The 24,935-nt window shown below is 45.0% G+C and overlaps 1 protein-coding gene across 1 annotated transcript in view; it reads right to left on the bottom strand.

Moving 5' to 3' along the window:
- Positions 1-24,935, bottom strand: part of LOC118374591 (unconventional myosin-IXAa-like) — a 113,019-nt gene that overhangs the window by 71,721 nt on the left and 16,363 nt on the right. The window contains exons 8-11 of the mRNA XM_052515867.1: positions 15,885-16,001; positions 13,939-14,073; positions 3,436-3,557; positions 767-908 (exon numbers count right to left, since the gene is read on the bottom strand). Coding sequence (XP_052371827.1) covers positions 767-908; positions 3,436-3,557; positions 13,939-14,073; positions 15,885-16,001 — 516 coding nt within the window. The remainder of the gene's footprint in view (positions 1-766; positions 909-3,435; positions 3,558-13,938; positions 14,074-15,884; positions 16,002-24,935) is intronic.

Genomic DNA, 24,935 nt, shown 5'->3' with positions numbered 1-24,935 from the left:
AGGTAGGCAGCTTCTTGTATGGCAGAACTCCTGAGGTCCCTAATGTCCCTAAAGAAGCCATGTCATAGAGGATGGACTCGGTTTGAACTGGATTGCAACACCACTAATTAAAACCTTTCTTAATGCTTCTCTCCGCAGGGTAATTATATTGATTGATTCCTCATATATTGCCAATGTGGTTCCAACCAAGCTGTGAAATGTTACTTGGACTCTGTTCCATCCAAACACAACAATAGTAAATCCCATGGAAATGAACAGGTTGAATGAGTGCAAGAGAGAATGAAGCGTTTGTAGTTCGCAGGAGACGACACAGAAACCAGTTGAGCGAAACACGACTGCCCAGACCTGCACAATGTGTGACATATTCCTGGTTGCCAAGTCTGAGGTCTGGGTTATAGGAGAGTGATTAACAAATCATCCTGTACAGGTATGTGTAAGTCTTCACAGCCCATTACTGTGTGTGTGTGTGTGTGTGTGTGTGTGTGTGTGTGTGTGTGTGTGTGTGTGTGTGTGTGTGTGTGTGTGTGTCAGCTACAGCATACTGTAGATGTGAGATGACCCCTATAACCTTATCACTGCTGTGCTAACCTGAACCATGCTGGCTCTGATGTTCTCTTTTCACATGGTCCTTTCCAGGAGCATACCTGCCAGAGTAAACAGTAGTTTGTCCTACAGACATTTCTATTCCACTCAATGGATAGATTTAAGCTAGGACGCTATGACACACACATGAAGCTCTTGTTGACCCAGACAGTCAGACACTGACCTTGACCCCGTATTTGACCTTGCCGGCGTAGTGGCGGATGATGAAGGCGGGCTCCATGACGGCGGGGAACTCAATGTAGCCGTTTCCCTCATGCTGCCGCTTGAACTTGTCCAGCAGAGTCTGGTTAGAGGCCTGGGGGAAGCTGGGACAAGGACGGCAGGGGGGTTGGTGTCATCATGTCTCAGGGAGGATCATAATGCATACACAAGCAGGAACACAGAGACACATGCAGGAACACGAGCAGAGAGACACATGCAGGAACACGAGCAGAGAGACACACGCAGGAACACGAGCAGAGAGACACACGCAGGAACACGAGCAGAGAGACACACGCAGGAACACAGAGACATACGCAGGAACACAGAGACACACGCAGGAACACAGAGACACACGCAGGAACACGAGCAGAGAGACACACGCAGGAACACGAGAGAGAGACACACGCAGGAACACAGAGACACACGAGGAACACAGAGACACACGCAGGAACACGAGCAGAGAGACACACGCAGGAACACGAGCACACACAGAGGAACACGAGCAGAGAACACAGGAACACGAGCAGAGACACACGCAGGAACACAGAGACACACGAGAGAACACAGAGACACAAACAGAGACACACGCAGGAACACAGAGACACACGCAGGAACACAGAGACACACGCAGGAAACACAGAGACACACAGGAAACACAGAGACACACGCAGGAACAGAGACACACGAGAACACACAAGCAGTAACACAGAGACACACGCAGGAACACAGAGACACACGCAGGAACACAGAGACACACGCAGGAACACAGAGACACGAGCAGGAACACAGAGACACAAGCAGAAACACAGAGACACGAGCAGAAACACAGAGACACGAGCAGAAACACAGAGACACGAGCAGAAACACAGAGACACGAGCAGAAACACAGAGACACGAGCAGAAACACAGAGACACGAGCAGAAACACAGAGACACGAGCAGGAACACAGAGACACGAGCAGAAACACAGAGACACGAGCAGGAACACAGAGACACGCGCAGAAACACAGAGACACGCGCAGGAACACAGAGACACAAGCAGAAACACAGAGACACAAGCAGAAACACAGAGACACAAGCAGAAACACAGAGACACAAGCAGAAACACAGAGACACAAGCAGGAACACAGAGACACAAGCAGGAACAGAGAGACACAAGCAGGAACACAGAGACACAAGCAGGAACACAGAGACACAAGCAGGAACACAGAGACACAAGCAGGAACACAGAGACACAAGCAGGAACACACACGCAGGAACAGAGACACACACAGAGACACACGCAGGAACACAGAGACACAGGAACACAGAGACACACGAGGAACACAGAGACACACGCAGAACACAGAGACACACGCAGAACAGAACAGAGAGAACACAGAGAGCAGGAACACAGAGACACAAGCAGGAACAGAGAGACACAAGCAGGAACACAGAGACACAAGCAGGAACACAGAGACACAAGCAGGAACAGAGACACAAGCAGGAACACAGAGACACAAGCAGGAACACAGAGACACAAGCAGGAACACAGAGACACAAGCAGGAACACAGAGACACAAGCAGGAACACCGACAGATGGACAGACACCTATTCATTCCGCTCCCCTCTTCTGGTCCATACTGAATAATGATTCTGATTATGCAGGAGCACAAAGACTTACGGGTGGTTCCAACATCCATAGAATGTAGTCACCCTTGAACACTGACGTAAGGTCAGTTTTATATTTCCCCCGATAATGGCTAAGGCAAGGATTAATGGAGGGTGAGCTGATCTTAGATTTACACCTAAGAGTCAAACTCTCCCCATAGGGAGAATGTGGTTGGCCAGAGGAGGACGATAAACTCCTGCTTTCTCTCATGCCTTTAGAGACGCTGCACAGCAGTCCCCTGCCAGAAGTGTTCACAGTAAACCAACAGCTTACAGGAAGAGGACAGGAAGAGTGGGACAGGGAGAGGCTAAGGGGAACTTGATCTATGAAAAACACAGAGTTCCAGGGACTCGATTTCTAGCTATTTCAAGTGGGAGGAATTCAGTGTGTCAGTGTCCAGATCAGGAAGAAGCAGACCATTTAGTTACAGCACATGGAGAGGGAATTACCAGGATGTTGTACTGAAACAAAAATGTCAAATTTCAGCCATGCTTATGAATGAATTCAAATATGCTTATTAAAATGGTCTGTCATCAGACGAGGACTGTTAGGATATCAGGTTATGTATATTTTAAGACTTCATAGAGTCTGCATTATGATGCGACCTGAATATCTCCCATTACAGAGTATCACTGTTCTCCACTATAACATCACCTCGTCCGTTTTACGGAGTGGAATCACAGGTCGTATTTTGACCCAGGTCTGACAGAGAGAGAGAGCGAGAGAGAGAGAGGGCGAGAGAGAGAGAGAGAGAGAGAGAGAGAGACCGAGAGACAGAGAGACAGAGAGACAGAGAGAGAGAGACCGAGAGAGAGAGACAGAGAGAGAGACAGAGGAGAGGACTCCTCATCCAGAGAGAGAGAGCGAGAGAGAGAGAGGGCGAGAGAGAGAGAGACCGAGAGAGAGAGAGACCGAGAGACAGAGAGACAGAGAGACAGAGAGAGAGAGAGAGAGCGCGAGAGCGAGGTCTAATGGACTCACTTGGACTCCTCATCCAGCAGGTGGAGCAGCGCAGTGGGCTTCTTACTGATGAGGTTGATGCAGCCTGTGTTGTCGATGTAGTCAATGTTGTGCCAGCTGATGCCCTCCGCCCTGTACTCCTCCTATACAATCAAATCAAATTTTATTTGTCACATGCGCGGAATACAACAGGTTACCGTGAAATGCGTACTTAAAAGCCCTTAACCAACAATGCAGTTAAGAAAACATATTTTTAATCAAGTAAAATGAAAATAATAAGGTTATATACAGGGGGTACCGAGTCAATGTGCGGGGGTACATGTTAGTCGAGGTCATTGGAACATGTAGGTAGGGGTAAAATGACTATGCATAGATAATAAACAAGGGGGGGTCAATACAAATAGTCCAGGTGGCCATTTGATGGATTAATTGAACACTGAGCTGTAGTCAATGAACAGCGTTCTCTCATGTGTTCCTTTTGTCCAGGTGGGAAAGGGCAGTGTGGAGTGCAACAGAGAACGCGTCATCTGTTGGGGCGGTGTGGGAATTGGACTGGGTCTCGGGTTTCCGGGATGAACAAATAGAAACATGAAGATGTGTTCTCACAATGCTATGGTTCAACACTCAAGGTTTGGTCCTAGTCTAGTAAGAATGTTATCAACTCGTACTAAATACCACTGAGCCCCATAACATTGTATGGGACATCCCTCTTCTACGCTGTCTAAGTTCTACAGAGGTTTGGGTTGTCTGCCATAACTGCAGAGTCAGAACCCTTATGCATATGATAGTGGAGTAGAGGATAGCCCTGACAAACATCAATCACATAACCGTCATTCACAGCCTACATCACACATTTCATCCCAAGGACAGGTAAAACAAGATTGTGGCCTGTACTCTAACTGTGTTTCTTCACTCTTGGCACTGGAGGTTGGCCGCACCTTAATTGGGGAGGACGAGCTCTTGGTAATGGCTGGAGTGGAATAGGTGGATTGCTATCAAATACATAAAAAAACATGGTTTACATTTGTTTGACGCCATTTCAGCCATTATTATGAGCCGTCCTCCCCTGAGAAGCCTCCACTGAATCTTGGCCTGATCAAACAAAACAACAGTGTTCCAGTAGTAGTGTCGATACTGGGCCTGAACAAACAAAACAACAGTGTTCCAGTAGTAGTGTCGATACTGGGCCTGAACAAACAAAACAACAGTGTTCCAGTAGTAGTGTCGATACTGGGCCTGAACAAACAAAACAACAGTGTTCCAGTAGTAGTGTCGATACTGGGCCTGAACAAACAAAACAACAGTGTTCCAGTAGTAGTGTCGATACTGGGCCTGAACAAACAAAACAACAGTGTTCCAGTAGTAGTGTCGATACTGGGCCTGAACAAACAAAACAACAGTGTTCCAGTAGTAGTGTCGATACTGGGCCTGAACAAACAAAACAACAGTGTTCCCTGAGTAGTAGTGTCGATACTGGGCCTGAACAAACAAAACAACAGTGTTCCAGTAGTAGTGTCGATACTGGGCCTGAACAAACAAAACAACAGTGTTCCAGTAGTAACAAACAAAACAAAACAGTGTTCCAGTAGTAGTGTCGATACTGGGCCTGAACAAACAAAACAACAGTGTTCCAGTAGTAGTGTCGATACTGGGCCTGAACAAACAAAACAACAGTGTTCCAGTAGTAGTGTCGATACTGGGCCTGAACAAACAAAACAACAGTGTTCCAGTAGTAGTGTCGATACTGGGCCTGAACAAACAAAACAACAGTGTTCCAGTAGTAGTGTCGATACTGGGCCTGAACAAACAAAACAACAGTGTTCCAGTAGTAGTGTCGATACTGGGCCTGAACAAACAAAACAACAGTGTTCCTGTAACAAAAACAAAACAACAGTGTTCCAGTAGTAGTGTCGATACTGGGCCTGAACAAACAAAACAACAGTGTTCCAGTAGTAGTGTCGATACTGGGCCTGAACAAACAAAACAACAGTGTTCCAGTAGTAGTGTCGATACTGGGCCTGAACAAACAAAACAACAGTGTTCCAGTAGTTCCACTGGGCCTGAACAAACAAAACAACAGTGTTCCAGTAGTAGTGTCGATACTGGGCCTGAACAAACAAAACAACAGTGTTCCAGTAGTAGTGTCGATACTGGGCCTGAACAAACAAAACAACAGTGTTCCAGTAGTAGTGTTGATACTGGGCCTGAACAAACAAAACAACAGTGTTCCAGTAGTAGTGTCGATACTGGGCCTGAACAAACAAAACAACAGTGTTCCAGTAGTAGTGTCGATACTGGGCCTGAACAAACAAAACAACAGTGTTCCAGTAGTAGTGTCGATACTGGGCCTGAACAAACAAAACAACAGTGTTCCAGTAGTAGTGTCGATACTGGGCCTGAACAAACAAAACAACAGTGTTCCAGTAGTAGTGTCGATACTGGGCCTGAACAAACAAAACAACAGTGTTCCAGTAGTAGTGTTTTTTTCCTGTTAGGCTAGAACACAGCACAACCCTTCCCTGTGCTGAACTGTGCCTGCCTGGACCACCGTGCTGTGCCAGCCTGGACCACCGTGCCGTGCCGTGCTGTGCCAGCCTGGACCACTTTGCGGTTTAATAATATGAAAAGCATTCTTAGCATTTTGCAGTGTTTCTCCCTTACTGCACGTTGTTTCCTTGACTCGCTGGGGAAAAGAATGGAGCGATAAAGGGCTATAATCCCAGTGAGAGTTTCATCAAATCAATGGAGCCTCCTTTCCCCTCCTCTCTATTAGCCAAAACACACAGTCAGCTGAACAAACCAGTCAATCTGTTATCCCTCTGCCCTCGCAAATAACGACGGGGAAATACCAGAACCAACCTCATTGGTGGCAGCACGGGCACAGAAACAATAACCTAATACGGTGGTTTATGATCCCAGTCTGCAGAAGAATGGAATGAACCAACGGCCCAGTCCTTCAATGTTTAACTAAAATGTTCATATTAGCCAGCCATGAACATTGTACTGACAGTGTTCATGGTTAGAATTTGGGAAAGAGGAGCTGATCCTAGATCTGTGCCTAAAACGGGACCATATATATGCATTGTGTTTACACCACAAAGACTGAAGAAGGTCCTATAAAATGTTGTTGTGGATATTTCCCATATGGTAGGCTCAGGCTGATGTGTAACTGAATGTCATAGTGCATACAGCATCGGCTATGTTTGTCTGTTAACCTCCATCTCTATTCTGCTTCCCTCTCTTGACTCCATCACGTCTCCTCCAGTGAGCCTAGATCTATCCAACAACCTGAATGAACCCTGGTAGCACATGGAAAAAACAGAAAATTACATTTACAAGATCTCTATAAAATGGTAAAAACACATACCAAACCACATACCATTAACTGTATAATGAGCGCTCGTGTGCGTGTGTGTGTGCATGTGTGTGTGCGTGTGCGTATACACAAGTGTGTAATGTGTCTTACGATTCCAAGAATCCCTCCAGTGTGTAGTGATTTATGATGGTGATGTCATGCCTGCCAGATGTAGCTGGAGATGAGCCAACTTGACGTCTGTACACTTTGTCCCCCCGTCGCTTGTTCCGACACACACACACACACACACACACACACACACACACACACACACACACACACACCTTTCATTGAGCGGCAACTAGCACCTCCCCTCGCGCACTGTCAGAGTTACCCAACACAAAGGAAACGGCTCAGTCCAGCAATATTCAAAGGACTTGGCAAATGCAAATACAGGCCAGCTGAATATATCTCTTTAGACAAAATACTTATGGGGGGAAAAATCTCCTTGATGCCACCTTGATATTGTCTCCATGTTGATCTGTCATCTATTAGCGCCACCAGTAGGCCTTCACAATGCAGCCTCTCATCTCTTCGGTTTCCTACAACTACATGTGCAGGTCAGTCACGCTATCACAACAATACAATCCAGATATGCAAATAAATCCCCTGCTTTATTCAATTTCCCATGAGCTCAAATAACCTGCCATCTGCTGACGTCGAGCCCTTGAACAATGCTAGGACGGTTCTACACCGTGGCTGACCCTGCCTCCAATCCATGGCAAATAACCCAGTCCTTATTTTCTGTTAACCAGAGGACTTGGACGTCTCCAAAATGGGACCTTCCTGTCAAGTAAAGCACTGGGCAAAACATGCCTGGACAACTACGGTGAGTGCTTGGAAAAGGTAAAGCATTAGAATCCATGATCCTTGTGCTACTCAAGCAGGTCACATTCACAGCCCGATTCTTGGATGTCAACACGGTCACACAGTGATGATGGGCTGGTGTGTTCTCATTCTAACAGGGTCTGAACATGCCTGTCTGCACAGCGAGCCTTTTAGTGGGACTTACAGGATCATATATGGAGACATTTTCTAGTCAATCATTATCATGGACTTTGAGGGCATGTTGGTGCTTTATAGACTATGACTTCAATCAGCCCCAGTTCAGTCAGTAAAACCATCAAGGCCCATGCAGTGTTTACAGTATGGACATGCCAACTTCAGCACAGCGTAACAACACGAGACAAGATGATCAACACGATAGTGGTCAGCTAATAGCAGAATGAAGACTGTTGACCCTGCTAGCTGGCTGTGTACAGTACAGTAGACCACCATACTAGCTGGCTGTGTACAGTACAGTAGGCCAACATGCTGTTCATTGAGTGTGAATGGACCATAAACACTGCTCTAATGACAGTCCTGCTCTATGTTGCCAGCAGTGGTTTAGATGTCTGATGGTTTGCCAACACTTAAGAGTGTGGAGTTATTAGCTGATATGACAGTCACTGGGGAGTGAGACGTTGCAGCCTGCTGAATGACGCACTCCACCCGCTCTCTGGAGGAATTCAGGCCACACACACACACACACACACCTCTCTCTTATAGCAATGCCTCTACGAGAATGTGCATGCCTGGGATGTCTCCGTTTTTTAAGAATTTGCATTTATAAGATCAAAATATTTATTTTCTAAAGGTAGCAGATAAGCACATAACCACCATAAACGGTAGTGGATAAAGACATTTACAACCACCAGAAACGGTAGTGGATAAAGACATTTACAACCACCAGAAACGGTAGTGGATAAGGACATTTACAACCACCAGAAACGGTAGTGGATAAAGACATTTACAACCACCAGAAACGGTAGTGGATAAAGACATTTACAACCACCAGAAACGGTAGTGGATAAAGACATTTACAACCATTTACAACCACCAGAAACGATGGCATTTACAACCACCAGAAACGGTTGGTAGTGGACATTATCATAAGGACATGACATTTTCCCCACCACCTGACTGTGCTGCTGCAGTTTCAACTGTTCTGCCTTATTAATTTGACCATGCTGGTCATTTATGAACATTTGAACATCTTGGTCATGTTCTGTTATAATTTACCCGGCACAGCCAGAAACGGGACTGGCCACCCCACATAGCCATTTCCTCTCTAGGTTTCTTCCAGAAACAGTTTTGGCCTTTCTAGGGAGTTTTTCCTAGCCACCGTGCTTTTACACCTGCATTGTTTGCTGTTTGGGGTTTTAGGCTGGGTTTCTGTACAGCACTTTGAGATATCAGCTGATGTACGAAGGGCTATATAAATAAATTTGATTTGATTTGACATTTACAACCACCAGAAATGGTAGGGGATAAGGTCATTTACAACCACCAGAAACGGTCGGGTATAAGGACATTTACAACCAACAGAAACAGTAGTGGATAAGGACATTTACAACCACCAGAAAAATGTCTGCCTGCTTATGACAAGCAGCACGTGGTTGCTTTAGTACATTCTTATGAGTATTGAGTTCAGAACTATACCAGAGTATTGTCTTGATTGATCTCTAACACTTCAGAACTATACCAGAGTATTGTCTTGATTGATCTCTAACACTTCAGAAATATACCAGAGTATTGTCTTGATTGATCTCCAACACTTCAGAACTATACCAGAGTATTGTCTTGATTGATCTAACACTTCAGAACTATACCAGACTATTGTCTTGATTGATCTCTAACACTTCAGAACTATACCAGAGTATTGTCTTGATTGATCTCTAACACTTCAGAACTATACCAGAGTATTGTCTTGATTGATCTCTAACACTTCAGAACTATACCAGAGTATTGTCTTGATTGATCTAACACTTCAGAACTATACCAGACTATTGTCTTGATTGATCTCTAACACTTCAGAACTATACCAGAGTATTGTCTTGATTGATCTCCAACACTTCAGAACTATACCAGAGTATTGTCTTGATTGATCTCTAACACTTCAGAACTATACCAGAGTATTGTCTTGATTGAGCTCCAACACTTCACTAGTAGCATGATGCAATGGCCCAACCTCACCAAAGCATGAAGCAAACAAACCCTCTTAGAAGTTGAGTGAGTGTTGTACACGTTCAAAAGCTGTGGCTAATTTTTAACATGGAGATTAATGACGGCAGTGACTTTATGGATGGGTGCATTTGTACAGGAGGCCTCCTTGAGCAAATACAGTATGTGTCATTACTGAGATGGTACTGTTAAAAGGAACTCTCCAATCAGTTTCAGTTGTACACATTCTGATATTTTTATGTAATTGGTCTTTTGACCAAGCAGATCACCTTTGAAAAAGATTGATGTCATTGGTCAAAAGACCAATTAGTGGAAAAAAATATCGGAATTGGTCTGCCTGTGTGAATGCAGCCTAAAAAGTACTAAAGGACAATTGTGATTAAACATGATGTTTACATACAAAGCTGATCATGACCGAAACAACCTTTCTCTCCAATCCAGTCAGTTAACACCAACACACCTCCATCATAATGAGGGTTGAGGAGGTAACAGCCATCCATCATAATGAGGGTTGAGAAGGTAACATCCATCCATCATAATGAGGGTTGAGATTGAACTGCATCCCCAACTATAATGAGGGTTGTCTTGATTAATCTCCATCCCTCCATATAAGAGTATTGTCTTGAGGTTGACATCCATCCATCCAACATAATGAGGATTGAGAAGGATAACATTTACAACCACCAGAATAATGAGGGTTGAGGAGGTAACACTCCATCCCCTATCATAATAGGCTTGAGGAGGTTAACATCCATCCATCCATCATAATGAGGGTTGATTGAGGTAACAGCCATCCATCATAATGAGAGTTGATGAGGTAACAGTTCCATCCATAATGAGGATTGAGAAGGTAACATTCCATCATAATGAGGGTTGAGAAGGTAACATCCATCCATCATAATGAGGGTTGAGGAGGTAACATCCATCCATCCATCATAATGAGGGTTGAGGAGGTAACAATCCATCTAATTTGAGGAGGTAACATCCATCCATCATATGAGTGTTGAGGAGGTAACATCCATCCCTCCATCATAATGAGGATTGAGAACACTAACAGTATCCATCATAATGAGGGTTGAGACTTAACATCCATCCCCCCCACATAATGAGGCTTGAGGAGGTAACATCCATCCATCCATCATAATGAGGGTTGAGGAGGTAACAGCCATCCATCATAATGAGAGTTGAGGAGGTAACAGCCATCCATCATAATGAGGATTGAGAAGGTAACATCCATCCATCATAATGAGGGTTGAGAAGGTAACATCCATCCATCATAATGAGGGTTGAGGAGGTAACATCCATCCATCCATCATAATGAGGGTTGAGGAGGTAACAGCCATCCATCATAATGAGGATTGAGGAGGTAACATCCATCCATCATAATGAGGGTTGAGGAGGTAACAGCCATCCATCATAATGAGGATTGAGGAGGTAACATCCATCCATCATAATGAGGGTTGAGGAGGTAACAGCCATCCATCATAATGAGAGTTGAGGTAACAGCCATCCATCATAATGAGAGTTGAGGAGGTAACATCCATCCATCATAATGAGAGTTGAGGAGGTAACAGCCATCCATCATAATGAGAGTTGAGGAGGTAACAGCCATCCATCATAATGAGAGTTGAGGAGGTAACAGCCATCCATCATAATGAGAGTTGAGGAGGTAACAGCCATCCATCATAATGAGAGTTGAGGAGGTAACAGCCATCCATCATAATGAGAGTTGAGGAGGTAACATCCATCCATCCATCATAATGAGGGTTTAGGAGGTAACAGCCATCCATCCATCATAATGAGGATTGAGGAGGTAACAGCCATCCATCCATCCATCATAATGAGGGTTGAGGAGGTAACAGCCATCCATCCATCATAATGAGGGTTGAGGAGGTAACAGCCATCCATCATAATGAGGGTTGAGGAGGTAACATCCATCCATCCATCATAATGAGGGTTGAGGAGGTAACATCCATCCATCCATCATAATGAGAGTTGAGGAGGTAACATCCATCCATCCATCATAATGAGGGTTGAGGAGGTAACAGCCATCCATCATAATGAGGGTTGAGGAGGTAACATCCATCCATCCATCATAATGAGGGTTGAGGAGGTAACATCCATCCATCATAATGAGGGTTGAGGAGGTAACATCCATCCATCCATCATAATGAGGGTTGAGGAGGTAACCATCCATCCATCATAATGAGGGTTGAGGAGGTAACAGCCATCCATCATAATGAGGGTTGAGGAGGTAACAGCCATCCATCATAATGAGGATTGAGGAGGTAACATCCATCCATCATAATGAGGGTTGAGGAGGTAACATCCATCCATCATAATGAGAGTTGAGGAGGTAACATCCATCCATCCATCATAATGAGGGTTGAGGAGGTAACAGCCATCCATCATAATGAGAGTTGAGGAGGTAACAGCCATCCATCATAATGAGGGTGAGGAGGTTGATCATAATGAGAGGAGGTAACAGCCATCCATCCATAATGAGGGTTGAGGAGGTAACAGCCATCCATCATAATGAGGATTGAGGAGGTAACAGCCATCCATCATAATGAGGGTTGAGGAGGTAACAGCCATCCATCCATCCATCATAATGAGGGTTGAGGAGGTAACAGCCATCCCTCCATCATAATGAGGGTTGAGGAGGTAACATCCATCCATCCATCATAATGAGGGTTGAGGAGGTAACAGCCATCCATCCATCATAATGAGGGTTGAGGAGGTAACAGCCATCCATCCATCCATCATAATGAGGGTTGAGGAGGTAACAGCCATCCATCACAATGAGAGTTGAGGAGGTAACAGCCATCCATCATAATGAGAGTTGAGGAGGTAACAGCCATCCATCCATCCATCATAATGAGGGTTGAGGAGGTAACAGCCATCCATCCATCCATCATAATGAGGGTTGAGGAGGTAACAGCCATCCATCACAATGAGAGTTGAGGAGGTAACAGCCATCCATCATAATGAGGGTTGAGGAGGTAATCATAATGAGGTTGAGGTGGTAACATCCATCCATCCATCATAATGAGGGTTGAGGAGGTAACAGCCATCCATCCATCCATCATAATGAGGGTTGAGGAGGTAACAGCCATCCATCATAATGAGAGTTGAGGAGGTAACAGCCATCCATCATAATGAGGGTTGAGGAGGTAACATCCATCCATCCATCATAATGAGGGTTGAGGAGGTAACATCCATCCATCCATCATAATGAGGGTTGAGGAGGTAACAGCCATCCATCATAATGAGAGTTGAGGAGGTAACATCCATCCATCCATCATAATGAGGGTTGAGGAGGTAACAGCCATCCATCATAATGAGGGTTGAGGAGGTAACAGCCATCCATCATAATGAGAGTTGAGGAGGTAACAGCCATCCATCATAATGAGAGTTGAGGAGGTAACAGCCATCCATCATAATGAGGGTTGAGGAGGTAACATCCATCCATCCATCATAATGAGGGTTGAGGAGGTAACATCCATCCATCCATCATAATGAGGGTTGAGGAGGTAACAGCCATCCATCATAATGAGAGTTGAGGAGGTAACATCCATCCATCCATCATAATGAGGGTTGAGGAGGTAACCATCATAATGAGAGTTGATCCATCATAATGAGAGTTGAGGAGGTAACAGCCATCCATCATAATGAGGGTTGAGGAGGTAACAGCCATCCATCATAATGAGAGTTGAGGAGGTAACATCCATCCATCCATCATAATGAGGGTTGAGGAGGTAACATCCATCCATCCATCATAATGAGGGTTGAGGAGGTAACATCCATCCCTCCATCATAATGAGGGTTGAGGAGGTAACATCCATCCATCATAATGAGAGTTGAGGAGGTAACATCCATCCCTCCATCATAATGAGGGTTGAGGAGGTAACATCCATCCATCATAATGAGGGTTGAGGAGGTAACATCCATCCATCCATCATGAGAGTTGAGGAGGTAAGATAGATCCATCATAATCAGCAGTCAGAGGGTTGAAGAGGTGAGTCATGTGGCAGTCAGCCCCATAATAAACCCTATTGCATAACCCACTGGAGGAGCTGGTCTCCTCTTTAAAGGACCACTGTATTGTAAACTTCCATGTAAGTGCATTGTGGATACGTACAGTTTAGTAATGCCAAATGCCTTACCTGCTCAAGCTTAAAGATGTGCTGATTGAAGTAGTGTTGGAGCCTCTCGTTGGCGAAGTTGATGCAGAACTGCTCAAAGCTGTTGTTTTCGTAGTCCTCAAAGCCAAAGATGTCCAGCACTCCGATGGAAAAGATCTGTGAGGGATACATGAGGGTGAAATCTCAATTAACAATACGCTTTTTGACAACAACAAAAAAACAATTCAACATGAAAGTCTAAATGAGAAGGTTTGAGAAGGTTACCAAAGACCCTTAGGCACATAATGGAAAACAAGGTTGAAGCTGTTCAAACAACCACTGATGTCACTGATTCCAGAAGGTGGTTCATACTGTGATTTATTAAATCAATAAAACAACTAGTCTCTGCCAAGGTGTTCACGCTCTATTTGAACACCTGTAACAGAAGCATAAAGCCAGTTATTCTGGGCGGAGAGGTGAGCGTCGGGTAGCCTTAGAGAGGTGAGCGTCTTGTAGCCTTAGAGAGGTGAGCGTCGGGTAGCCTTAGAGAGGTGAGCGTCGGGTAGCCTTAGAGAGGTGAGCGTCGGGTAGCCTTAGAGAGGTGAGCGTCGGGTAGCCTTAGAGGTGAGCGTCAGGTAGCCTTAGAGAGGTGAGCGTCGGGTAGCCTTAGAGAGGTGAGCGTCGGGTAGCCTTCGAGAGGTGAGCGTCAGGTAGCCTTCGAGAGGTGAGCGTCAGGTAGCCTGAGAGAGGTGAGCGTCAGGTAGCCTTGAGAGGTGAGCGTCAGGTAGCCTGAGAGGTGAGCGTCAGGTAGCCTTAGAGGTGAGCGTCAGGTAGCCTAGAGGTGCCTTCAGGTAGCCTTAGAGGTGAGCGTCAGGTAGCCTTAGAGGTGAGCGTCAGGTAGCCTTAGAGGTGAGCGTCAGGTAGCCTTAGAGAGGTGAGCGTCAGGTAGCCTTAGAGGTGAGCGTCAGGTAGCCTTAGAGGTGAGCGTCAGGTAGCCTTAGAGGTGAGCGTCAGGTAGCCTTAGAGAGGTGAGCGTCAGGTAGCCTTAGAGGTGAGCGTCAGGTAGCCTTAGAGGTGAGCGTCAGGTAGCCTTAGAGGTGAGCGTCAGGTAGCCTTAGAGAGGTGAGCCTGCAACCGGAGGTGTTGCCAGTTCAAATCCCGAGTCCGATGGAAACCAATCTGGCAGGAGGTGAGCTGGCAAAAGGAGGGTAAATGTTGTGCCCTTGAGCAAGGCACTTAACTGCCCCACCAACAGCTCCCTGGCCGCCCAGTGTGGCAGCCCCTACACCTCCCCAAAACCTGTATATGTATGCAGTAAAGTATTTAAGTAAAAATACTTTAAAGTATTACTTAAGTAGTTTTGGGGGTATCTGTACTTTATTATTTACATTTTTGACAACTTTTACCTCACTACATTCCTAAAGAAAATAATGTACTTTTTACTCCATAAAATGTTCCCTGACAACCAAAAGTACTCATTACATTTTGAATGCTTAGCAGGATGGGAAAATGGTGCAATTGACACACTTATTAAGAGAACATCCCTGGTCATCCCTACTGCCTCTGATCTGGCAGACTCACTAAACACAAATGCTTCTTTTGTGAATGATGTCAGTGTCGGTGTGCCCCTGGCTATCTGTAAATAACAAGAAAATGATGCCGTCTGATTTGCTTAATATAAGGACTTTGAAATGGTTTATACTTGCACTTTTGATACTTATTTAAAATCCAATACTTTTAGACTCTTACTCAAGTAGGACGATTGGGTACTTTTCCCCCACCACTGTATGTATGCGTGTCTTTCGGAGAGGTTGGGTTAAAAGTGGAAGGAAGTAACCTTTTAGTTGGACCTTGAAAATGACCAATCAAGTAATCTTAATCTTAATGAAGTGGAGAGGTGAGCATGTCATCAACGCATGACATTGATATATTATAAGCAGACATAAGTATGCTGTAATAAAGCATGATAGCAGTCACGTTGGTCTTACCTTGGCGCTCTCCTCCAAGTCCCGGTTGTTGAGCAGTGCGTGGTTGATCCGGAACACAATCCAGTCAAACAGTGCGCTGTACAAAGACTTGGCCATGGAGTCCCGCACCGTGCCCGCCTGCAGGAACATACACAACCACACATCCATGTTACTAGTGACCTACTGCACCTCACTATTCATCCATGTTACTAGTGACCTACTCCACCTCATTATTCATCCATGTTACTAGTGACCTACTCCACCTCACTATTCATCCGTGTTACTAGTGAGCTACTCCACCTCACTATTCATCCATGTTACTAGTGACCTACTCCACCTCACTATTCATCCGTGTTACTAGTGAGCTACTCCACCTCACTATTCATCCGTGTTACTAGTGAGCTACTCCACCTCACTATTCATCCGTGTTACTAGTGAGCTACTCCACCTCACTATTCATCCGTGTTACTAGTGAGCTACTCCACCTCACTATTCATCCATGTTACTAGTGAGCTACTCCACCTCACTATTCATCCGTGTTACTAGTGAGCTACTCCACCTCACTATTCATCCGTGTTACTAGTGAGCTACTCCACCTCACTATTCATCCATGTTACTAGTGAGCTACTCCACCTCACTATTCATCCGTGTTACTAGTGAGCTACTCCACCTCACTATTCATCCGTGTTAGTGAGCTACTCCACCTCACTATTCATCCGTGTTAATAGTGAGCTACTCCACCTCACTATTCATCCGTGTTAATAGTGAGCTACTCCACCTCACTATTCATCCGTGTTACTAGTGAGCTACTCCACCTCACTATTCATCCGTGTTACTAGTGAGCCTACTCACTATTCACCTCACTATTCACTTCATCCATGTTACTAGTGAGCTACTTATTCATCCATGTTACTAGTGAGCTACTCCACCTCACTATTCATCCGTGTTAATAGTGAGCTACTCCACCTCACTATTCATCCGTGTTAATAGTGAGCTACTCCACCTCACTATTCATCCGTGTTACGAGTGAGCTACTCCACCTCACTATTCATCCGTGTTACGAGTGAGCTACTCCACCTCACTATTCATCCATGTTACTAGTGACCTACTCCAATTCACTATTCATCCGCGTGTTACTAGTGAGCTACTCCACCTCACTATTCATCCGTGTTACTACTGACCTCAAAAGATTGAATGTGAAAGACCTGGGCCCATATTCACAAAGCATCTCAAAGTAGCAGTTCTCATCCGGGATCAGAACCTCCTCTTATTCATTATGATCAAAAAGACAAAACTGATCTGAGATCAGCACTCCTACTCTGAGACGCTTTGTGAACACGGGCCCTGGTGCCATGGGTGATCAGTTAGGTACGCATGGAATACCCTAAACACTTCCATCAGACAATGGAATCAACTTCACTTGTGGGGATTTCCTGCTTTAATTATACAATGTTCCTAACATCTGGGACCTATCAGGTTTGTCTTCAAACAAATAACTAATAAACATCTAGAAATCAAGATGCATTTGTTGCTTGTTTTTCTACCTTGCAATCAAACAAGGCTAAATCTCTTCCAATATATACTGAACAAAAATATATAAACGCCACATGCAACAATTCCTATGATTTTACTGAGTTACATACCGTTCATTGTAAAAAAAAAATCAGATCAAGTGAAATAAATTCATTAGGCCACTTGGGACCAAGGCACACCCACTGGGGAGCTAGGCACACCCACTGGGGAGCTAGGCACAGACAATCAGAATAGGTTTTTCCCCACAAGAGGGCTTTATTACAGACAGAAATACTCCTTGGTTTCATCAGCTGTCTGGGTGGCTGGTCTCACATGATCAGATGAAGAAGCCGGATGTGGCGGTCCTTGGCGGTCCTTGGCTGGCGTGGTTACACGTGGTACTGCCAAATTCTCTAAAAACAACGTCGGAGGTGGCTGATTTCCTTGATAATTGTTGCATGTGGCGTTTTATGTCTTTGGAAGAGATTTAGTCTTGTTTGATTGCAATGTAGAAAAACAAGCAACAAATGCATCTTGATTTCTAGATGTTTATTAGTTATTTGTTTGAAGCCAAACCCGATGGGCCCCAGATGTTAGGAACATTATATAATTAAAGCAGGAAATCCACACAAGTGAAGTTGATTACAATGTCTGATGGAAGTATCTGATGGAAGTACACTCAGCAAAAATAGAAACGTCCCTTTTTCAGGACTCTGTCAAAGGTAATTCGTAAACTGCACAAGTGAAGTTGATTACAAAATAGAAAAAATAGAAACGTCCCTTTTTCAGGATCTGTCAAAGGTAATTCGTAAAAATCTGGATAACTTCACAGATCTTCATTGTAAAAAGTTTAAAAACTGTTTCCTGGGCAGCGCAGTGGTCAAGGCTGTGCCACCAGAGACTCTGGGCTCGAGCCCAGGCTCTCTGTCGCAGCCGGCCGCGACCGGGAGGTCCATGGGGCGACGCACAATTGGCCTAGTGTCGTCCGGGTTAGGCCGGTAGGGATATCCTTGTCTCATCAACTCCTGTGGTGGGCAGGGCGCAGTGCATGCTGACCAGGTCGCTAGGCGTACGGTGTTTCCTCCGACACATTGGTGCGGCTGGCTTCCGGTTTGGATGCGGGTTGTGTTAAGAAGCAGTGCGGCTTGGTTGGGTTTCAGAGGATGCATGGCTTTCGACCTTCGTCTCTCCCGAGCCCGTACGGGTGTTGTAGCGATGACACAAGACATTAACGACTAACAATTGGATACCACGAAATTGGGGAGAAAATGGGGATAAATAAATAAAAAATAAAACTGTTTCCCATGCTTGTTCAATGAACCATAAACAGTTAGTTAATGAACATGCACCTGTGGAACAGTTGTTAAGACACTAACACCTTACAGACGGTAGGCAATTAAAGGTCACAGTTATGAAAACTTAGGACACTAAGAGGCCTTTTACTGACTTTGAGAAAAAGATGCCCAGGGTACTTTTTCTGCGTGAACGTGCCTTTGGCATGCTGCACGGTCCTTCTGTAGCTCAGTTGGTAAGTTGTAACAGATGTGGGTAAAAAGCCATGTGTAAGTCCTATTAAGGACAATAAATTGCCATGTCCTAAGACAGTGCTCAAACAGGATGACATCTGATGGCCTAGTGGCAGACGTCACCTGCACAGGATGGTAGTTTCTTAACAACTGTTCCACAGGTGCACCTGCACAGGATCGCTCATCTGTGTGGAACGTGCAACTTTATGCTTTCATCAGTGCTCTGAACTGTCAGATGTGGCTGAGAGACAATTGAGGATTTTTTGTATTTATTCACCGCCAACGACAGGGCTCCCAGGCTGGACAGACAGATGGCAAAAAGTCTGATGGTCACTCGGGTCAGTGGTTTTGTCTCACCAGGGGTGATGGTCAGGATTCGCTGTTATCGTCGAAGGAATGACACCTGTTACACCGGCCTGTACTCTGCAGAGGAATCAACTTGAGGTGGAGGGTCCGTCAGGTCTGGGGCCTGTGTCATCAGCATCATCGGACTGAGCTTGTCCTCTGAGGCAATCTCAACACTGTGCGGAACAGGAAGAGATCCTCCTCCCTCATGTGGTACCCTTCCTGCAGGCTCATCCTGACATGACCCTCCAGCATGACAATGCCACCAGCCATACTGATCGTTCTGTGCATGATTTCCTACAAGACAGGAATGTCAGTGTTCTCCCATGGCCAGCGAAGAGCCTGGATCTCAATCCCATTGAGCACGTCTGGGACCTGTTGGATGGTAGGGTGAAGGCTAGGGCCATTCCCCCCAGAAATGTCCTGGATCTTGCATGTGCCTTGGTGGAAGAGTGGGGTAACATCTCACAGCAAGAACTGGAAAATCTGGTACATTCCATGAGGAGGAGCTGCACTGCAGTACTTAATGCAGCTGGTGGCCACACCAGATAATGACTGTTACTTTTGATTTTGACACCTCCTTTGTTCAGGGACACATTATTCAATTTCTGTTAGTCACATGTCTGTGGAACTTGTTCAGTTTATGTCTCAGTTGTGGAATCTTGTTGTTTTCATACAAATATCTACACGTTACGTTTGCTGAAAATAAACACAGTTGACAGTGAGAGGACGTTTCTTTTTTTGCTGAGTATAGTAACATGGATGAATATTAGACATATGACAAAGACTTGAGTCATGTTCCCAGTCCTCGGTCCCCATCGGTCCTCTGTCCCCGTCATGTCAGACTTCTGTCCCCGTCACATCCGGTCAGTCAGTCCTCTGTCCCAGTCTTATGTCCAACTCCGAAATGAAAACACTAAAGTTCTTATTAGATACACTAAGGTAGTGCCCTCCCCGTTTCACGTGCCTAATGAACATGACCCAGGAGATCCGTGAGCAGGGCCATATTCATAAAGTGTCTTAGAGTCGGAGTGCTGGTCTAGGATCAGTGCTGTTGTTTTGATCAGAATGAATACGATTACATGGACAGGGGGGGACCTGATCTTAGATCAGCGCTCCATGTCTGGTTAATATCTTTCAAGCACAGCATTGTGACTCGTGGCGTGGCAATGGGGCTTCAGCAGGTGGCCACAGGAGGCGAGTCCTGGGCTGGCATCCTGTATTACGTCCCAGCAGCACCTCTCCTGGTCATGATTAATGACATTAGTCTGCCTAATGACCATCAGAGTGACAGAGGCACTACCAATCCAATCTACTGTAGAACAGACACCAATGAAAACATTACCCCTCTGAGGATAGGCAGCTGATAGAATAGAGGTGTCAAGGAATGAGACAATGTATTTTACAAGGAAATTTAAATAGAGTGAGAGAGATGGTGTAATAGCAAAGTACAAGAGGACGTTTTCACACAAAAGTATTACTGATCTAAGTACGGTGTGGAAAACGGGCAATTTCACAATTGACTACAGTATATCGACTATAGACACGAAACATGCAACATAAGTTTTAATAACATAACCAAATCAAAATGTATTTGTAACATACACATGGTTAGCAGATGTTAATGCGAGTGTAGCGAAATGCTTGTGCTTCCAAGTTTCTCTTTAGGAAGGCTTTCTGTTGATAGCTGGGTTCCTTGGTGTTCTTGTCCCTTGTAGTGTCGGCTGGGTTCTTTGGTGTCCTTGTCCCTTGTAGTGTCAGCTGGGTTCTTTGGTGTCCTTGTCCCCTGTAGTGTCAGCTGGGTTCCTTGGTGTCCTTGTCCCCTGTAGTGTCAGTTGGGTTCCTTGGTGTCCTTGTCCCCTGTAGTGTCAGCTGGGTGTCCCCCTGTAGTGTCAGCATGGGTTCCTTGTCCCCTGTGTCAGCTGGGTGTCCCCCTGTAGTGTCAGCTGGGTTCCTTGGTGTCCTTGTCCCCTGTAGTGTCAGCTGGGTTCCTTGTCCCCTGTAATGTCAGCTGTCAGCTGGGTTCCTTGTGTCCTTGTCCCCTGTAGTGTCAGCTGGGTTCCTTGTCCCCTGTAGTGTCAGCTGGGTTCCTTGGTGTCCTTGTCCCCTGTAGTGTCAGCTGGGTTCCTTGGTGTCCTTGTCCCCTGTGTCCTTGTCCCCTTGTCCCCTGTAGTGTCAGCTGGGTTCCTTGGTGTCCTTGTCCCCTGTAGTGTCAGCTGGGTTCCTTGGTGTCCTTGTCCCCTGTAGTGTCAGCTGGGTTCCTTGGTGTCCTTGTCCCCTGTAGTGTCAGCTGGGTTCCTTGGTGTCCTTGTCCCCTGTAGTGTCAGCTGGGTTCCTTGGTGTCCTTGTCCCCTGTAGTGTCAGCTGGGTTCCTTGTCCCCTGTAGTGTCAGCTGGGTTCCTTGTCCCCTGTAGTGTCAGCTGGGTTCCTTGGTGTCCTTGTCCCCTGTAGTGTCAGCTGGATTCCTTGTGTCAGTTATCCTGTCTTGTTGTGCCAATTTGTTTTGTATGTGTTTTGTATTTATTATTTTATACACTTCAAGATTGTTCTGTATAATGAAAAAAGTGTTTTAAAAATGTTATAAATTATTATTATTATTAGGAGTCATTAACTCATACCATCACAGACAGTGAAGGGCTGTTTGTCATCTTCTGTTGCCATGCCTGAATGCCCATTAATCAACCAGGTGAGATAGATTTACCACACACACAAATGTGACTGAATTGTGTGGGAAGTTAGTATTGTACATTTCCAGTATAAGTGCCTGCAGAGCTTCAGATGTCTTCTTTTGCTCAAAACATGCCATTATACAACGGTCCAGCTAAAGTTGAAATGACTGTCTTTTACATAATGTACTACTTTATTTTTAGCGACTACAAAAAGATCTGCCTAGCAACTCCCGAAAATCATACAAAATGCTATTTATATTGCTAGCAAGAGTCTTCAAAAGTGAGAGGCCTTTTCATTATTCAAAGGAAGTTGGATTCAGAACATTCCGGTGAGCATCAATCTTTTAAATATCTCAATAACAAAATGGATGAGACCTGATCCAGGAAACGACTCATATCTCGCAAGTCACGACTTCACAGGAGAGCCGCTTGAACGTAAACTAGTTTTTTTCTAAATGCATTTTTTGGCAGAAATGTCTTGTAAAAAATGTGAGCTTTCATGTGCCTTAATAACAAACTTGTATGCCATCTGTAAATGCAATTGTTAAATTATGAGCCTTGTTAGTTAAACCACAAATGATTGGCTGAGATAATAAGTGGACTGGAAATGCAGAGAGATGAGTTCGGATTGGTCTGCCATATAGAAGGCTTCTGTCTATTTGAGCTCCTCAGTCTGTTGGTAATCCTGTTGAACGGGGCTTTAAAAAAAAATGTATTGTGTAGTGGAGCTGCATATGTGTTGCTCTCCATCTCCGGGAGGATCAAGTTTTGAAATCAATGTCATTAGAGTATGACAGATGAAGAGATGGCGAAAACACCTCCGGATTACATCTTCAAACTAAGGGCAACCGTGGCGTGGCATTCCTGACAGGGAGATGCGTCCATCATGCATGATGATGTATACAGGTAAAATAGCTAGTTACATTTTCAGATATTACACATTTCTAATTTTGACAGAAAGTGGTTTCATTTCAAGCTACTGTTAGCTGTCTGGCTGGCTCCCCAGCTGACGTTATTATCCGTATCCCAGAGCCGTTTGCTTTTCTAGTTAGAGGCTAATGTTCGCTAGCTAACATTGAATCTGGTTGGTTAGCTCCCCGCACTGTGGCATTGTTGGCACTGTTCATTGTGGTTTAACTAGCTAACGTTAGCTGGCTGACTCGTTAGCTAACATTACGTGACGTGTGTAACAACACCCGTTGAATATGGCCGGTGTCAGTCTGCAAAAAAGCGTAATGAAATTGTTGCCAGTAGAGCTGGTTAGGCTGTTTTCATGTTATCCATAGGTAAATAAATTATCGGCCAGAGCGTCAAGTATGCGCTCCGAGAGCAAAATGAGATGGGTGGGGCAAAAGCTTAAGAGGGTGTGAACAATGCTCTGCGACAAAAGATCATCAACTTTCAAAGCAGAATTACTTTCCCATTGCTCCTCAAATACAGTTTAGATATACCACTTTGTAGCTCTGTAAAAAACACAATTTCAAATGTTCCTCCATAAGACTGAATCCAGGTGGTGAGTCACAATTAGAGAGAAAACAAATCCATGGTACTTGAGTTTTCAAGTAGTAAAATACCAGTTGATACTACAGGGCGAATGAGTAAAAGTTCACTGTTGCAACTGTTACAACAATGTTTACAGAAAGGACCACCCAAAGAGCTGCCAGAACAATCAGCACTGTTTGTTCATATAAAATGGCTCCTAAACAGCTGGAACGAGGGCGTAGCTGTGTTTTGCATTATATGGTTGATAAAATAGCGGTCTTGTGGATTATTAAAGTTTTGTGTAGTGAGAAAGTGTGTTGTATGCTGTGATATGGCATAGCCACATGCTAGTTGGGGAGGTAGAAAAGGATAGACTTTATGGAAAAGATTTAGATAAAATACCCATCCAACATGTGGACATACTGTAGGTGTAAATAACAAAAAAATAATATGCAATTATACTAAAAATAATAATGATACTTTAGAATTACACTTAAAAGAATAGGCCTTTGATTTCCACTTTGTGAGCTTGTTGGTCTTTCAGCTGAGTCTTGTCTGCATTACATGGCCGTAGTGTGTTTGTTTTCAGAGAATCCCTCTCTGGTTTCTGTAAACAAACTAAGCAGCTCTCTGATGCTGCAGCCTTTGTGGACTAGCGTTGAGGAAAAGGAACTTGTGCCATTGGATTGAGAGCTGTGGCAGTCTTTCTCAAAAGGGGCTTTTTTCAGTAGCTTGGTGTAAGGCTGACTTGCAATGCGGATGCACATTTCAAGGATACTTTTTTAGTGAACTTAAAACCATATCTAGGTGTTTGCATGGTTACAAGCACACTCCCATTAAAGGGGGTCTGCCCGGTAGGGCCAGTGGAACTAACAGCTCTACACACAGCCACTTCCCACTCAGTGTTTCCAAGGTCAAAATGATGGATGTGGTGTATGAGTGCATGTGTGTGAGTGCATGTGTGTGAGTGCGTGTGCGAGTGCGAGTGCGCGTGCGCGAGTGCGAGTGCGAGTGCGAGTGCGTGTGTGTGTGTAGCTTTTAACGGCCCTGACATCCGCCATGGCCTACCCCACTGTAGACATCAATCTGATCCCTCAACTATCCACACCCAACCAGACAGACAGACCGACCGACTGACAGACCCAACCAGACAGACAGACCGACAGACAGACAGACCGACTGACAGACCCAACCAGACAGACAGACCGACTGACAGACCCAACCAGACAGACCCAGACTGACAGACCCAACCAGACACACAGACCGACTGACAGACCCAACCAGACAGACAGACCGACTGACAGACCCAACCAGACAGACAGACGACAGAGACTGACAAACAGACCAGCTCTGACTCCAGCTCCTTCACAGCCTGCCCTGGGACCCAGTGTTTCCCCTATATCGTTATTTAGATAGGCAGGGTGCCTACTATTCCTTAGAATTTACCAATGCAGAATAATGCAATATGTCTTGCTGATCAAATTTTAAAAAATACTTTGGGATTGGGTTGAGGAATGGTACATCTTGAGGTAAGGTGG

Source organism: Oncorhynchus keta, unplaced genomic scaffold (genome assembly GCF_023373465.1).
Source record: "Oncorhynchus keta strain PuntledgeMale-10-30-2019 unplaced genomic scaffold, Oket_V2 Un_scaffold_3208_pilon_pilon, whole genome shotgun sequence".
Classification (NCBI taxonomy): domain Eukaryota; kingdom Metazoa; phylum Chordata; class Actinopteri; order Salmoniformes; family Salmonidae; genus Oncorhynchus; species Oncorhynchus keta.
Note: the sequence above shows the minus strand (reverse complement) of the source record. Positions and strands in the feature narration are given on the sequence as shown.